The following is a 17440-nucleotide window of genomic DNA, read 5'->3' as shown; positions in this document are numbered from 1 at the left end:
TTAGCCCCGCGATCACATCTGTAGACGTTTAAACAATAAATATAATATACAAGTAAGAACAATTCGGTTTCTCAACTAGTTGCCTGGCAACTGCCTAGGCTACTTTTCCACCGACCCGCAAACTGCTGGCAGAAGGACTCCTCTTGACCTCAGTAGCTCTTTTGCGCATGTGCGCCCGCCTTGCGACCGGAAAACGTCATCCCTTGACGGTTTCCGGGCAGTCCCGGAAGTGGCTTGTGGCGCGTGCGCGGTGCTTCTGTGGTAACGGGGCAGTGTCTACCGGCTTGGAGCGACTCGAACCTCTGGGGGTCTCCTGGCCGCGCCCTCTCCGCCCCGCGCCGGAGCAGGTTCGTGGCTTCGGGCCCCGCCGCGTGCGCCACCCACAGGCGGCCGTGCTCCCTCAAGAAGCCTGGGCCCGCGTGGGGAAACTGAGCTGATCCGTGTGCCCTCCCCTCGGCCGGCCCTTTCCTCGTGTGCGCGCCGCCCAGGCCACGGAGGTGGGGATAAGGTGAGGGAGGGAGACGCGGCGGGTGGCGGGTGTGCCCGTGGCGTGCGCAGACCGGAGGGCGCGGCGGACCCGGCGGGTGTGGGGGCACACTTGGGAGGTGGAGGGTCAGAAGTTCAAGACCAGCCTGAGCTAACAGAGTGGGTTCCCAGCCAGCCTGAGCTGCGTGAGTCCTTGCTTCAGAAAGCCCAACAAAACACCCCTCAGAAATATTTGGGCTGGAGAGAGGGCTCCGCGGTTGTTGCAGACAGAGGTCGGGCGGCCCCGACAGCCGCCTGTTCACTCCAGCTGCAGGAGATCTGACCCCCTCTTCTGGTCCGCGTGGACGCTGCACTCACTTGCACATACCCACACAAATGACGTCAACATAAATTATACGGTAGTGGAGCTTGGGATGTCTAGCACTGTGCCTGAGGGTCATTATTTTCATAACTCCAGGAAGAAGGTATTAGTGTTTCCGGTTTCAAGGTGGGGAAAATCAAGAGTAATTCACGGTTGGAAGACACACAGCTGTGCAGAAGGCCAGTCCCTCCTTTGCTGGCTAGTGCAAGCAGGAAACCTGCAAGTCAGGCAGGCTCTAGGCATCAACACTTGCGTTGTCTCACTAGGCGTTTCCTGAGATGTGGATATGCTCCTAACTGCTTCTGACCCATCGTGTCTATTTGAAGCCATCGGAACTCAAACGGGTCCCCAAATTTCCTTGCAATTTCCCCTTTCTGTGTTGTTTTAAAGAAGCGACCCCCATCAGCAAGTGGATCATTCAGGTGTTGGCCTCCCTGTGGAGAGGTGGCTGACTTGCTTAATAGTTTGAAGTAGGACTAAAATATATGTGAGTCTTCAGTTTTAGTGCACAGATGGTTTCCTCAGAAATGGTGCAGTTTTTTTTTTCTCTAAACAAGTTTTCTTGTAGTCTAGGCTCTTCTCAGACTTTTGTACAGTCAGGGATGATCTCATCCTCCCGACACTACCTCCCAAACGCCGAGATTACATGAGCCGTCTCACCTGACCCACCCTAAACTACCTGCGTTTTGTTGTTGTCCTGTGTATGGGTGTGCCTGTTACGGTCGAGCGTGGTCAGAGGACTGCCTTGAGATGTCAGTTCTCGCCTGCTTTTATGTTGATTCTGGGGATCAAACTCAGTTTTCCAGGCTTGTACACGAAGTGTCGTTACTGCCTGAGTCATCCTGTTGACCACATCTGTAGAGTTGGTCTGGATCTCAGGAGTCCTGGAGAGTGTGCACTGTTCTCTCTGCACAACAGGAAAGTGAGGAAGCGTGGTGAGGGATGTCAAGTGGGCTGGAAAAACCCGGTGGTGATGATTCTTGATGGCTCCTAGTCTACACTGTCACACTAGACCTTTTAGTACTCAGCGGGCAAAAGCACTTTTTCTTTCTTTCATTCTTTCTTTTCTTTTCTTTCTTTCTTTTTTTTTTTTTTTGTTGTTGTTGTTTGTTTGTATTTTAGAGGCAGGGTTTCTCTACGTAGCCCTGGATGTCCTGGAACTCACTCTGTGGACCAGGCTGGCCTCAGACTCTTAGAGCTCCACCTGACTCTGCCTTCCAAGGGCTGGGAATAAAGTTGTGAGCCACAGCGTCCAGCGTGGATCACCTTTCTTAAAGCCTTCAGAAGAAATTTGGGACTTCTGCCAGGACTGGTTGTTCTTTGGGCACAGGAGGCCCTTCTGCCTACTGCTGAGTGCCTAGTGTACCGTTCTGTCTCTGGAGAGTGGTAGCTCTTTTCTAACGGCTGACTGAGGTACTGTAACATGTCCGTGTTGGTGCTTAGTGCCAGCAAGGACATCCTTCCAGTAGAGTAGAGGAAACTGGGTATGGAGTGTGGGAGAGTCTCCCTTCATGGCTTCCAGAGGCTAAAAGGGGGGTGAGTGGGGGGCTCTGTGCAGCCCTGTTTGGCCTGGAACCCATTGTGTGAACCAGGCTGATGGGGGGCTCTGTGCAGCCCTGTTTGGCCTGGAACTCATTGTGTGAACCAGGCTGGCCTCATATCCAGAGATGGACCTGCCTCTGCTTGGTGTTGGGATTATACTATGCTGGACGGAAAGGCTCCTTTTGTAAGGTATTCTGTTTGCTGAATACTTAAATCTCTGCTGAAAAGCCAGGCCTGGCTTAGCACTGCACTGTTAGTCTCTGTGTGATGTACTTTGAACTACCTAAGAGGGGCCTGTCCTTAACATCTCCCACTTGGTGTTTTACAGCCAACATGAGTCTGTTCGGATCAACCTCTGGTTTTGGAACTGGTGGGACCAGCATGTTTGGTAGCACAACCACGGACAATCACAACCCAATGAAGGTATTACCCAGACCCTCGCACGACAAGCAGAAAGACTCAGGCCAGGCGTCCTACACTGCTGACAGCTGGAGAGGCAGAGAAGTGGGGTGGGGTCTCTGGCTGGCTTAGGAGTCTCCTGGGGTGAAGCTGAGAAACTGGAGCATAAAACTCACCCTCTGCAGAACTAGTGTCCTGCCCTCACTGGTAGCTCGCCACAACTGCCCAAGCCTCCTGAGAGCTGCAGCAGACATTGACCCAACCCTGAGCCATCCTGATGGCCACATCTGCAGAACTTAGTGTGGATCTGGGAACAGTCCTGGAGAATGTGCACTGTCATCTATTTGCACAGCAGGGTGAGGACTGGGCAGGGGTGGGCAACTTGGCCAAACACTTGGAGCAGATGGGGGCCACCTCATGCTGGTGCTAGTGTTTTCTCTGACCTGTTTATATTATTCCTGTGTTTGGTCAAAGCAGGGAAAGGTCAAGTCCAGTTAGCTTTCAAGGTGAGGAGAGACAAGCTCCTCATCATGGTGGTGATTTCTGTGTTTTAACACTGACCTTCCCTCCCCAGGATATCGAAGTAACATCTTCTCCTGATGATAGCATCGGTTGTCTCTCGTTCAGCCCACCCACCTTACCAGGAAACTTCCTTATTGCAGGATCATGGGCTAATGATGTAAGTGTCTCTCAGGCAACAGCTATGTGGGCAAGGCTAGCTTGCCCTTCAGCTCCATTCTGTCTGTGAGTGAATGAGGCTAAGGCTTATGCATGGCCCTTCCTGAGACACAGTGTAGACACTGCGCCCTTCTGAGTGGCAGCAGCACAGCCAGGTGCTGCCCAGAGGTTCCCTGCTCCCAACTCAGCTGAGCTGTTTATACTGCTTGTTAAGAACCTTTGTTAAAGGCACCCAGAAAATGTTCTTCAGGTGAATGTTGAACTTCTTAGACCTTAAATAACAGGGCAGACTCTTCAAAAACTGTTAATTAGCCACTTTCCTCATCAAGCTAGTGAGTACACGGAAGGAAGTGTGGGAAGTGGGCATGAACATCAGGGGGCTCCACTCAGCCCATCAGCTCTAGACTAATCTGCTACATGCATGATCAGAAAAAAATGGACTCTTTTTTTTCCCCCTATCAAGTTAGCAAAAATAAGCAACTTTGATGAGTCATAGTATGAGGGAGACCAGCCAGAACAGTGACAACAGCTCTTCAGAAGTCTTTCCATTTATCCCTGTGTCCTGTTGACTCTCCATCTATAGCCTGGAAGAGACACCTGATACTGCCCTTGACATCCCCCAGAGTTAGAGACTGTGCTCATGTCCATGTTTCAGGACAATGGCTTCATGTGGATGGGTGTGAAACCGGGACACAGATCTTCACAGCTAACCTTGGTGCCCACAAGCCCAGGGCTACAGCTCTCGAGGCAGAGCATTCACATGGGATGTGATGCCCTAGGTTCCATTCCCAATTCCACAGAAAGCCCAAGCTTAAGGGCCATACTTAGCTTCTGCCTGGCATTGCTGTATGGGACCAGACTCAGCTACACAGACAGGCCTGGCTCCTGAAGTGTTTAGAGAAAAATGCTGAACTGTCCTGCAACAGTGAGGCTACGCTAGGGAGTGGTGGGGAGGAAGGATGTGAAAATTGAACAAGCTCGTTTTTTCACTAACTTGCTGCTTCAGTGGTAGATGAAAACCAGGTTTGGTGGTACACACCTGTTATCCCAGCCCCTGGAAGTTGAAGCAGGAGGATCACAAGTTCAAGGTCATCCTCAGCTTCATAGTGAGTTCAAAGCCAGCCTGGGCTATGTGAGACCCTGTCTCAAAAAATAAATCAAATTAGAAGTACATTCAAAGATGGTCAGAGTGAGAGTGCACTTGAGGAAAGCTGCCACTGCAGAGGTGAAAGGCATAGAGGCTGGCCATGTGTTCCAGACAGTTTTCCTGGTTTGTTTGTTTGTTTTTAAGATGTGTGTGCATCAAAGAAAGTCTGAATGCACACAGAACTTAACTAGTTCCCTGGTGGAATTAGGTGGGTGTATTTTCTTGTGATAGTTACAAAATCTGAAAAATGCGTAACTTTAACAGGAAAATGATGCATGAAGCATTATAGTAGAAAAGCCAATTTCCTCTTCAGGCCTGAGTGGTTAATGAATGAGCAGCTTACTTGTAGTGTCAGGTGCAAGCAGTACTGTTCTTGTCTTTCTGCTACTCCGCAGTAGAAAAGCAGCTGCCTGTACATCTTACTAGTTTTGCTTTTGAAGTTATATAATGGGATTGATGCAGGAAGTGTGCATAAACTGTACTAGATATGTGCACATCAGAGAGCAAGAACATATCCCACACCCCACCCCCACACCCTGTTCTCATTAATCTGTCTTGTTTTTACAGGTTCGCTGCTGGGAAGTGCAAGACAGTGGGCAGACCATTCCAAAAGCCCAGCAGATGCACACTGGGCCAGTGCTTGACGTTTGTTGGAGTGATGTATGTTTTGTTTCCTTTGGTTTATTTTTTGAGACAGGGTCTATATTAGTTATTTTCCTATTTCTATTGCGATGACAAAACACCACAATCAAGGCTGCTTATTTTTAAAACAGTGTTTGTTGACTTTATGGTTTCAAAGGGTTTGGGTCCATGATCACAGAGCAGAGGCAGGGTTACAGGAACAGTTGAGAGCTCAAATCTTGATCTGCAAGTAGGAGGCAGAGGGAGACACTGGGAATGGTCTTGAAAGCTCAAGTGTAACAGCCCATGGGGGCCATTCTCACTCAGACCACCACGGGCCTCACAGTGCAGCCCTGGCTGGTACAGAACTCACAGAATTCTGTAACCCTCAGCTTTCTGAGCTCCCAAGATCTCAGCAGAGATTTAATCTTCTGTAACAAAATGCCTAGGGCCAGAAGTGTCCTGGTTTCCAAAGCAATTGAGTTGTGGTAGCACACAAAGTTTGGAGCCTGGGATTTTGTTTTTTGGTTTTTGTTTGTTTGTTTGTTTCCAAGACAAGGTCTCTCTGTGTAACCTTGGTTGTCCTGTACTCGGGTTTGAAGACCAGGCTGGCCTCGAACTCACAGCATCCACCTGCCTCTGCCTCCCAAGTGCTGGGATTAAAGGTGTGTGCCACCACGCCCGTCGAGCCTGGGATTTTGGATTTAGGTTATTAACCCTGAAGCTTGAATGTCTGCAGAGGAGATTCTGTACTTCAAATGTTCCTTTCCTTTTTCTCTCAGGGCTCAGGGGAGGGAGGGCCTTTTCCTTTTCTGGGCCTGTGCATGCTAGATCAGAACTCTAAACAGGACAGGGGTGCCTATCCTGGCCTTCTAAGGTTTGTTTGGTTGGTTGGTTTCTCTTTGTAGGCTAGGATGACCTTGAACTCAGAGAGTCACCTGTCTGGCACCTTTACCACCTAGCTTGTCTTTTTTTTTTTTTTTTAATTAGCAGTGTGTGTTATGGTTTGAATGTAAAGTGACCTCCATGGGTTCTTAGGGTTTTTTGGTTAGTTTTGGTTTTTTGTTTGTTTGTTTGTATGGTTATCACTGTTTTGCCTGCGTTTATGTCTGTGTATTGTTTTCAAAGGGTGTGAAACCTTTCAGACCTGGGGCTTATAATGAATGTGAGCTGTGGAGGCAGAGCTAAGTACCTATAGGTTGGATACCTGAGGATGCCTTGCCTGAGATGTGACAGGCAAGGATCCAGGTGCTATGCCTCTGCTGCTGAGAGCCTCTGAGGTGAAAGACGTCCTTCTAGAAGGTTCTGGGCAGTGCAGGGAGTCCCCTGTCAGTTCTGTATGTGTTTAGGCATAAATTAGTTTTATCTTTGTTTGTTTCTGTAATGTATTTGTGGGTGTGGTGTGTTATTTTGTGTAGTGGTGTTGGTGTCTTCCTCTGCTCTCTTCCCCTACCATGTAGGTCGTGAGATCAGACAGGCAGGCAGTGACCTTTACCCGCTGAGCATTTCATCAGTTGACATGTGGTTTTTATTCTGTAGCTTTCACAGTCCTGTTTGTCTTTCGTTCCTTTGTTTGTTCCTTTGGTTGGTTCAGGGGGGTTTTGTTTGTTTGGTTTTTAGAAACAGGGTTTCTCTATGGAGCCCTTGCTGTCCTGGACTTATTCTGTAGACTAGGCTGGCCTTGAACCACGAAAATGCACCTGCCTCTGCCTCCCGAGTGCTGGGATTAAAGGCGTGCACCACCATGTCCCACTGTGGGGGCAATTTATTTTGCTTTTCAACACAAGGTTTTTCTTTGTATCCTTAGCTGTACTGAAACTCCATTTGTAGACCAGGCTGACCTTGAACTTAAGATATCTGCCTCTTTCTGCCTCCCAAGTGCTAGGATTAAAAGCGTGCACTAGCACGACCTCATGAGATCCTGTTGCTGTGTGAGCTTTGAGTAGCCAGCTGTACGTGTGTAATGTTTATGAGACTAGTTTGAAGTTTGCTGGCAGACGCTTGAGCCGTCTTTGGGTATTGTGGAGACTTATTTTTGCTCAGCCAGCAGACTGTCTCTGTTTTATTTTAGGATGGGAGCAAAGTGTTCACAGCATCGTGTGATAAGACAGCCAAGATGTGGGACCTGAACAGCAACCAGGCCATTCAGATAGCACAGGTAAGCAGCCTGCGGGTGGGCTGATGAGACAGCACTGAACAGTTTGGTGTAATGGACTAAAAAACTCTTTAAGTATGTGTATGGTTTGTTTTGGTTTTTCAAGACAGAGTTTCTCTGTGTAGCCTTGGCTGCCCTAGAACTCTCTTTGTAGACCAGGCTGGCCTCAAACTCAGAGATCCGCCTGCCTCTGCCTCCTAAATGCTGGGATTAAAGGCATGTGTCACCATGACCACATAGCCTGTTTTGTAAGCACCCTCTTCTGTGCTAGTATTTTGCAGAGCACTTTGCCATAAGTCTCCCATGTATATATAGGTGGTGACAAGAGTAGTGGTGGTAACTTCTGTAAAAGATGAGTAAGTTGTCCTTGGTGTATTTGGCATTCTGGTACCTGTATGTGACTTGTCTCTGTCAATTACATGTGTTCACTTGTCACTCAGCAATTGTTGGTTGAGTCACTGCCATGTGCCAGGCAGTATCTTCAGGATTAGGACACCCGTGTGTCTTATCACCTGTCTTAGTCCATGTTCTGTTGCTGTAAAGAGACACCATGACTGCAGCAACTCTTATAAAGGAAAACATTTAACTAGGGCTGGCTTAGAGTTTAAAGGTTTAGTCCATTATCATCATTGCAGGAAGCATGGCAGCACACAGGCAGACATGGTGCTGGAGAGGTAGCTGAGATTCTCCACCTGGATCTGCAGGCAGCAGGAAGAGGGCCTGGCTTGAGCATTTGAAACCTCAAAGCCCATCCCTGGTAACTCACTACCTCCAACAAGGCCACACCTCACAATTCCGCCACTCCTGCGAGCCTATGGGAGCCATTTTCATTCAGCCCAGCACCTCACCTGAGGAGCAGCAGGCTGGTTGTCAGCTTGAGGACTGCTAAGAGTAGTAGTGAAGGTACTGCCAGAAGCCACTGTAGTAGAAGGATGGGGAAGGCTCCTGACCTGGTCTCCACAGGAGTACCAATACTGAAAGCCTCTCCTCAGCCTTCGGACTGACACATCCTAGCGAACAAGTCAGCAGCACTAGTAGCAGTTCCTGTCAGCTATTTCCAGTGGTTCCCTGTGAGTAAAGGGTAAGCTCAGAAAGGAACATAGCTTCAGTAGAAGCCCTGGGGGTCAAGGGAAAGCACTAAAAATGCCCGTTGATGTTTTTGTTGTTATTGAGTATAACAGCATTTGATTAAGTTAGTTCCTTTGAATTTTTCCAGAACTAGAGTTACTGCCCTAGTTATTCAAGTGTCTTCCTGGTTTTTGTCTTGTTGAAAGCATGATGCTCCTGTTAAGACCATACATTGGATCAAAGCCCCAAACTACAGCTGCGTGATGACTGGGAGCTGGGATAAGACTCTGAAGGTACGCGGTGTAGTTGAGGGCTTGTGCGCGCACACTTCAAGACGGTATCGGCCCCTGCAGACCTCAGCCCTCAGCCTCAGTGCTCAGCAATCTCTTACTGCTGCTCCTTTTTGCTTTCAGTTTTGGGATACCCGGTCGTCAAATCCTATGATGGTCTTGCAACTCCCTGAGCGCTGTTACTGTGCAGATGTGGTAAGAGTCTCACTTCCTTTTCAAAAGCTGAGTAAGGGCAGCTTCATGGCATCCTGCAACTTGTAGGTGATCTAAACCCTTCAACTTGAAGACACTCAGCCCCTGTGTGACTTTGGGGCTGCATTTGCCCTAGAAGTGCTGTGTTTGGAGCATTTTCTCTTGCTTTCTTTGGGGCTGGAGATGAAAACACTGGACTTTTGGTCACTTGTTTGAGCATGTGCCACCTGCCCTTTATGTGGAGAGACAGCATGTGTGATGGTAGAGGAATGCAGACAGACGAAATCTTGTGTGTGGCTCTGATCTCTGGGACTACCTGAGTAGAAGGGATACTGAAGTGCTTTCTCCGTGCCTTTACTTAGGTCTTACAGCTTTATAGTAACTGCCCCATAAGGAGATCCATCCTTGGGAAAGTGCATGGTGGGGGGCTGACGCTCACAACCTGAGAGAGCATAGTTGCCGGTGCCTGTAATCCCAGATCAGAGGCGGGACAGTCTCTGCGTTCTAGGCTAGCCTGGTGTACAGTGTGAGTTCCAGGCTAGCAGAGCTCACAGTAAGACCCTGCCTAACAAAGGAAATAAAGAAGAAGTACCTGGTACTCAAAGTCAGGACAAAACTGCACTGAAGTACTATGGGCCACTATCATATGAAGGTGTGGAGATGACCATGCGTTCTCATTGGTGACTCATTGTGCTTTTTAAGTATCCAAAGTTTATAGTTTAAGACTCTAAAGGACATAGTAACAAAGGCCTGAAACCCTATATAGTTCTCAGAATGCACCAATAAGAGGATCAGGGCAAGAGACCAACCAGCCTAGGCTGTGTTGCAAAAATCAAAAACAAACCACCCACCCAGAGTAAAACATCTTAAATAGATGTGAGTGTTCTGCTTACAGGTGTGGTTTCTCTGGGTTTTCACAAACACATTGATACCACTGAATTATTTTTTGTTTTTCTAGACAGGGTTTTCTGTGGAGCCTGGCTGTCCTGGATCTTGCTCTGCAGAGACCAAGCTGGTTTCAGACTATTTATCTGCCTTAGTGGGTTTCTTGTGCCTCTACCTCCCTTCCAACCCTGCAATACTAGGTAGGAGAGAAAGAAGGATAGAAGGGACAGGGAATGTAGGTCCCTTTAGACTTAGCTCCTTGGGGCAAGTCTCATCGTTGTAATCAGTATATCCAGCAGCTCAGCTGAGCAGCAAACAGCAAGCGCAGCAGCAGGATGAACCAGCCTTCTTCCTCCTCAGACTCCTTTTCCTCTCAGTGCTCTGGAATTTATACCCTCTCAGAGTCTTCAGAATTAAACTATCTGCAGCTGCACCACTCTCTGAGCTGCACAAAGCACTTAGTTAATAGATGTGGACAAACTAAGGCAACCCCATATCCCACACTTGAGATTAAAACGAAAACATATTTACATAAATAACTGAGTTTTTAAAGAAACCAAACTTCCACTGCAGAGATCCACCTGCCTCTGCCTCCCAGGTACTGGGATTAATGGTGTGAGCCACAACTACCACTACTGAATTGCGAAACTGTTAAACATTAGAATTTTCTGACTACAGTGTTGACTGAACACTTTGGTGTAAAAGCCCTATCTTCACATCAAACGTGTATCTTCTGTTCCCTAGATATACCCAATGGCCGTGGTGGCCACAGCAGAGAGAGGCCTGATTGTCTATCAGTTAGAGAATCAGCCCTCTGAATTCAGGAGGATAGAGTCTCCACTGAAACACCAGGTGGGTACCAGGCATTAAGAGCATACAGTGTGCTGGGGGCAGGTGTGCAGCGCCTGTTCTGAAAAGCTTGTTGCTATGTTCAGTGGAGGGGAGTTTAAGAAAGGAAACAGTTTCACATACATGCTCACCATCGTGGTTGAGCCACACTTGCCCTGTGGCTTAGTGCTGCTGAGTGTACCCAGCCCATCTGGGTGGACATGGTCTGTCCTCCAGCTCAGGCCTACCTGGCTTCTGCTTCCGTGATCTAGGTCTCTTTCCAGCTACATCCTAGCAAATGGGATCAGTTCCTGTCAGAACAGAAGAGGACAGGGCTCACAGGAAGGAGCACCAGCAGTGTGAAGTCCACAGGGAACAGAGACTAGTGAAGTGCTAACCTGTTACCTTTTAAAGGGTATAAAGAACTTGTAACAAAACTAATGAGCCAATTAAAAACTTCCCCAAAGGTAATAATGACCTGACCAACAAGTGTGAGGGCAGTCGGTGTTTTAGTTATTCCAGGAGAGTCCAGAGGCAGCACTTGCCACATAGGGACCACTGTTGTCAGCAAGTCAGAACATGGGGCTTTAAGGAATGGTGCTGTGGTGGAGAGCACTTGCTGCACAATAACAAAGGCCTAAATTCAGATCCCAGCACTCAGGTGACAAGATGGGCCTGGTCCAGTGTACGCCTGTGCTGCGGGAGCTTGTGTATCCCTGGGTGACTGCCTTAAGAAAATACACAGGAAGTGACAGGAGCAATTGACACCTTCCTCTGGTTCCTGTGCACTTGCTCACATGCCTGCACACATATACCATACCATTCACATGTGTGTACACACACAAGAAATACAAATAGTTAAAATAAGAAAGGTAGCAAGTGTTGGCTAAAGTGTGGTGAGAGAAATACTCATTTTAATATGTAGTAGGCTCATGATAGCCAAGTGAGTGACTGTTACCCCTAAAATGAAATAAGCTTGTCATTGCCCCATGCATGAACTTGGGGGCTTATATACTAACTGCAGTGAGCCAGGACAGAGCCTAGCCAGATCCCCTTATATGTGCTAGCCAAAATACTGGCTTTGCTATGTGTAGCTTGTCCAGGGCTCCCTGTAAGAAGGCTGGCTGTTAACACTGTTTCCTGGCCAGGGAAACAGAACAGACACTAGGTGCCTGCTGATCAAAGTAAGACCCTGCTCCAAGTACAGCCCTGGGGCCTTGGGCTGGGAGGGCTGTGTTGAACAGGGGCAGCTGCATTGTAACAGATGGCCTCTGGGGTCCTGAAGCTGTGGAAGGTTAGAGAGTAGCATTTGCTGGGGAGACAAAAATGCCTTCGTATTTGAGTCATGGTTGAAGTTCTTCTAAAGCCTAAAAATAAAGTAACATTTATGTTCGTACTTACTAGTCTTTACTTACATGCTGATAATCATCCCTCCCCTTTTATTTGAACCATAGCATCGATGTGTGGCTATTTTTAAAGACAAACAGAACAAGCCGACTGGTTTTGCTCTGGGGAGTATTGAGGGGAGAGTTGCCATTCACTACATCAACCCTCCAAATCCGTAAGTGACACTTAGCACTTGGGATGCTCTTTCCAACTGGTTTTGAAAGGAAGCTCAGACATTCTTTGCTTTTCAGGGCCAAAGATAACTTCACCTTCAAATGCCACAGATCCAACGGCACCAACACTTCAGCTCCTCAAGACATCTATGCGGTACGTTGCAACAGCACTCCATCTTGACAAGAAACCCTCCCCAGAACCAGACTTAGAGTTGGCATTCCAAATGCACTGGGCCCAGGGGTCATGGGGGGTTTGTGTTGGTGTTTGCAGACTTCAAGGTTCTTTACAAACTTGTTGACTGTTCTTGATGTGCTTGGATGTGAGCTTGCAACTTGTCTCATAGTGATGGTCAAGAAACTAGTCTACTAAAAGAAATGCCACATTTTCCCCTAAGGTTGCTGCTGTGACCAGTGGTACAAACATGACTTCCTGTTTGGGGACCTCCTGGAGCAGGTTTAGTTCTGAGCTGCCAGTTGGCTTCAAACATCATGGCTAGGGAGTGAAAAGTTCCCATGCATTTGGTTGTTGACTTTAGCAGAGAGCTACATTGGCAGAAAGCTGCTTCTGTTTCTTACTATGTATCCCCCCTTTGCAGGTAAATGGAATTGCTTTCCATCCTGTGCATGGTACCCTTGCCACTGTGGGGTCTGATGGTAGGTTCAGCTTCTGGGACAAAGATGCCAGGACAAAACTAAAGACCTCGGAGCAGTTAGACCAGCCCATAGCGGCCTGCTGCTTCAACCACAATGGGAACATCTTCGCCTATGCATCCAGCTATGACTGGTCTAAGGTGAGGACTCCGAACCAGCTCTACTCCTCCCTCTCAGGACACTTGCTGACTCGGTGTGGGGTTTAGTATCATCTTGAGTCAGCCTTGCACAAGGGGATGCTATGTCAGAGAGAGCCATCATGAGCTCCTCTCTGTTCTTAGACACAAAACAAGCATACTGGGAGAAGAGGGAGTAGACTGGGCCAGGCCGCTGAGGTGTTGCTCCAGTGGCATCAGTTGATTTGGGCAGGAAGAGGCGCTACTGGGGCTCTAGCCAAATCTTGAGGCATTGTAGGCAGTGGAGTGTGGGTTAGGGCCATAACTCAGACCTCCCTGTGGAGTCTCTTTAAGGAGAGGCCTGCAAGTCATTTCTTGTGGTTTTCATTCCTCTTCCCTTTGCTGTACACTGGATTGTCCCACCCAGCCTTGCTCCTCATTGACTCCCCATCTGTCTCAACTTCTGCTGCTTTCCTCCTACTCCACTTAAGTTCCTACTCCATTTTTCTACACTGTTTTCTCCCTGCCGTTGCCCGAGAATGCCTACATGCCGGCCTTGGAGAGCCTGCTCAGCACCTTCGAGGCATCACCTTCCCATGTGCACACACACGCTTCTGTAGCTGGAGCCCTGCGATTCACTCAGCCCCCACCCTGTCCCTGTCGGGTCTCCAAGCCTCCTTGCTGTTTCACTGCAGCTTTAGTTCTACTTCCTAGGGCTGCTGTAAGCATCCTTGGGAGGCTGTTCCAGTGTCCTCGGAGTTCTTCAAATGTTTTATTCCTGAGGTGCCAGTCCTCGTGCACAGCTGCTGCCTCCTGGCTCCTCTGCTCATTTCAGTGTGTTCCCAGCCTTAGCCAGGGTAGCACCCTCATGGCAGCTAATAACTAGCTCCAGTTCCAGGGGATCTGATTCCCTCTTCTCACCACCCCAGACATGTGGGGCACATACATATACTCAGATATGCATGGACACACATGTAAACAGAGCTTTAAATTAAAAAAACAAACAAACCCGCATCACACTGTAGTGATGGCTAACACTACCATCACCGCACTCAGAAGGCTGACTGGGGCAGGAGAGTCACAAAGCCTGAGCTGTGTGTACAGCTAGTACTTGTTCAGCATTGTGGCAAGGCCCTTGGCTCAGTCCCCAGTACCACCAAAGAAAAGGAATGTTGTTAAATAAGAAAAGGCCTGCATCCTAACGGGAGCTAGAGAGCACTTAACAGCAGCACACTGGAAGAGAAAGCTTATTCTCTGAGTACTACTGAGAGATTAAAGTCACAGCTGAGCATACCTTTAATCCTAGCACTGGGAAAGCAGAGGCAGGTGAACTCTGTTGAGTGTGAGATCGCCCTGGTCTACATAATGAGACCCTGTCTCAAAAAACCAAAAATTAAAAAAAAAAGAAAGAAAAGAAAAAAGAAATTGTAATTTGTGCAAGTGTGTGGGATCACAGCCAGGGTTGTATAAACATGTTAAAAACAGGCTCAGGGATCCTCTGCTCTGAGCTAGTGGTTGTGTCTCCAGTGTGCAGCCATGGTTACATATAGAGCACACAGCCTGAACATTCAGAAAAGCTACGCTTCCCATGTTGTGATGATGTTACCACTAAAACACTAGAGCTTAATTAATGTGCCTGCTGGGGTAAGAATAAAGACAGCAAGAATATACTGCGGCTGTGTCACCTCTCCATCGCCTGTGATGAGCTGCCTGGCCCTCACCTTTCTAAGGCTCACCTCACCTGTGTGGCTGTGGTGCTGCATTTCCTCTTCACACTGGGGTCTGTTCAGAGGGCTGGCGCAGACTTCACAACCTCTGCAGGCTGGCTGTGTCCTTTTGATACAGAGCTCCTCTCAGCCCCCACCCACTGACGCTCCTAGACTTGCACTCTCCTGGGAACTGTGCCTTCCTATAAAGCATGGGAGAGCTCTTCTGGGAACCTCTGGCCGGGGCTAAGGCTAAGCCTGAGACCCCAAGCAGTTGCCTTGCAGTGAGGTCACAGAGTAAAAGGGCTAGTGCCCAGAAGACAGTGGGAAAGACCACCCCAGCAGAACACCACTGGCAGCCAGGCCCCCGGCTCTCCTCTCTGATGGTAAAGGCTGTGTATAACACATGACTGTTAAGTTCCCTCTGTCCTCTGCCTTCCCTGAGGTGCTTCAGGCTCTCAGAACAGGGCTTGGTGTGTGTTGCTTTTGCCGTTAACACTAAGGTCATTGGTTTTGTTTTTATTTTTCTTCCTTTAGGGACATGAGTTTTATAATCCGCAAAAGAAAAATTACATTTTCCTGCGTAATGCAGCTGAAGAGTTAAAGCCCAGGAATAAGAAGTAGTGGCCTGAAGCTGGGGGCTGTTGGAAATTCATCTCCACCCCACCTCATCTCTGCCCAGCCTTGGGCTCCAGCTCTGGGTGGCCCACAGCCCTGGGTATGGGTCTCCCTTCCTGGAGGGACTGATGTTCTTGCTCAGCGGTCAGCCCAGCATCCTGGCCACTTGCCTTCTCTCCATTCCACTCCCTGCTGCAGTTTTCCTGTAACTAAGGGAACTGAGGTTCTAACTGAAGTGAGAATCGTGAGGGCATTGTGTTGTCCTGCAGTATTTGACAGTGTTGGGTGGGAACTGTTGATGGGTCCTGTGTTGTTTTATAATAAAATATTTTGAAGATGGCCTGTCCCTTCACCTTCCCCAAGTCTCAGGAAGTAGCCGTTCCATCTGGTATCGGTGCTGGGTTCCAAGCTTATGTCAGCATTTTGGTCAGCCCCTGCCTTGTTGAGGAAGGTACTGCCTTTCCCAGCATTGGGGTCTTCCTTCCACAGCTTTCATTTATCCCACAGAAATGGGAGACAGTAGATCCTGGGTGACTGGTCCTAAGGGCCTGGGGTGCTCTTAAGAGTCCAGCAGGCAATTCAGGTGAGACTGTGTCAAAGTACATGTCAGGGAAGGCTGGGGATGGGCTGAGTCATACAGTGCTAAACCAGCACGTAAGCCCTGGGTGTCTCACCCAATTTGGGCAATGGCCTATAGAGGTATTGGTCATGAAGGGCAATGGATCCTGCTCCTTGGTGGAGAACCTTCCCATGGTGGCTTGGTAGTGGTAACGTGGCCCCTGGAGAGCCAGGAGCTCTGGAGAGGGGTGGGCAGAGGCAGACAGGGTGGCTGCTGCTGGACCCCCATGACTCTGGCAAGAGGGACATGATTCCACTCATGGGACTGAGAGGCCAAGTGTCTTGGTTTCATTTCCTGTTGCTGTGATGAACTACTCTGGCAAAAGCAACTTCAGGAGAGAAAAAGGTTGTTTTAGCTCACAGTTCCAAGTTACTGTCATCATAGCAGGGACTGAGGGAGTCAGCAGCAGCAGCAGCTTGAAGGAGTTAGTCCATAATCCCAGAAGCCAGTGGATTGTGTGTGTGTGCGCGCTCTCAGTGTGCTGCTCTCACAAAGATCAAAAGCCCCTACTTAGAGAATGGTGCCGCCCGCCCCCAGTAGGCAGGTCTGCTCACACCATCTAACATTCAGCATAGTCCCCACAGACTAGACTTAGTCCCTCGCTGACACTCCCTTTCCAGGTGAGTCTAGATTGTGTCAAACTGACAAAACTAGTCATCACATTAGGGACCACACTTAGCCAGCTATCTCCCCAAACAACTAGCCTTCTGATTCCATTAAGTTTCAGCACACTGAAGATCCAACGGGTGAAAAGCACCCCCAAAAGTGCTGATGAGACAGAACAGCACTCTCTCCTACACACACACACACACACACACACACACACACACACACACACATATCCACCACTAAAGGGGCCTGGATATGGCCAACCAAGAGGAACCTGGGTAAACCCAGAAGCCCACTAGGGTCCAGGGCTCATAAGTGGAAGCAAAGCAGATCAGAAAGCAACAGAGCCCATGAGACGCCATGAAACCAGAAGAGAATGTTGGTCTGGAGCCTGTGAGAAGCATGGGGGTGGCACTCTTGGTCAAGGAGCAAGGGTTCTGTCTGGAGCTGCCTCAGCTCTTCTCACAGAGGCCCAGCCTCCATGATGGTGAGAGGATAAAGCGGAAATGCTTTAAGCCCCTGCGTGCGTGCCAGTTGCTAACAGCGGCCATGGGAGATGTGTGCAGGAGCTGCTTGTGCTCAGATGCATGGGCACGATGAGAGATGGGCCTTGTCTTCCCTAGCCAGAGCTCAAGTGACCTGGGATCATGTGCGTATGGCAGACCCAGCACTCTCCCATGCACCTGTGCCTTGGAGGCCACGAGAAGCAAGAGGCTGAATGCCACTGTGCAGCTGTCTCCAAAAGCTGGACCTGCTGCTTGCCCCACAGTGCCTCCACACTGCAGCACCAGGCAACCACCAGCCCCATTATAATGGACCAGTACGAGAGCACATACATGACTACATCACACATAATGAAATTAATACTCATAGAATTGTGAAATAGGAATATTAAATGAATGTGAAATAT

The 17440-nt window shown here is 48.9% G+C and overlaps 1 protein-coding gene across 5 annotated transcripts; it reads left to right on the top strand.

Annotated features, from left to right (window-relative positions):
• Window positions 1-225: 225 nt before the first annotated feature.
• Window positions 226-15641, top strand: RAE1 (ribonucleic acid export 1). 5 transcript variants are annotated; one of them, XM_084774398.1, is made up of 13 exons: window positions 226-347; window positions 1970-2260; window positions 2718-2812; window positions 3363-3467; window positions 5181-5273; window positions 7306-7392; window positions 8664-8750; window positions 8871-8942; window positions 10569-10676; window positions 12107-12213; window positions 12290-12365; window positions 12808-13002; window positions 15222-15641. In XM_084774398.1, exons 3-13 carry the CDS (start codon window positions 2723-2725, stop codon window positions 15306-15308), a joined length of 1107 nt encoding a protein of 368 aa, XP_084630524.1. In that variant the 5' UTR covers window positions 226-347; window positions 1970-2260; window positions 2718-2722; the 3' UTR covers window positions 15309-15641. The 5 variants fall into 5 exon arrangements, with proteins under 5 accessions (XP_084630524.1, XP_084630521.1, XP_084630523.1 ...); XM_084774395.1 differs by having other exon boundaries at window positions 226-508; XM_084774397.1 differs by lacking the exon at window positions 1970-2260.
• The last annotated feature ends 1799 nt before the right edge of the window (window positions 15642-17440 follow it).

The sequence above is a fragment of the Acomys minous genome (assembly GCF_964271855.1).
Source record: "Acomys minous genome assembly, chromosome: 3".
NCBI lineage: Eukaryota > Metazoa > Chordata > Mammalia > Rodentia > Muridae > Acomys > Acomys minous.
The sequence above is the reverse complement of the archived record's forward strand: the minus strand, read 5'-3'. Positions and strand labels throughout refer to the sequence as shown.

Coding starts and splice junctions, on each gene's coding strand:
- RAE1 (XM_084774397.1), top strand. CDS start 2,723: ATGAGTCTGTTCGGATCAACCTCTGGTTTTGGAACTGGTGGGACCAGC. Junction 2,813..3,362: donor ACAATCACAACCCAATGAAG/GTATTACCCAGA, acceptor TTCCCTCCCCAG/GATATCGAAGTAACATCTTC. Junction 12,366..12,807: donor CTCCTCAAGACATCTATGCG/GTACGTTGCAAC, acceptor CCCCCTTTGCAG/GTAAATGGAATTGCTTTCCA.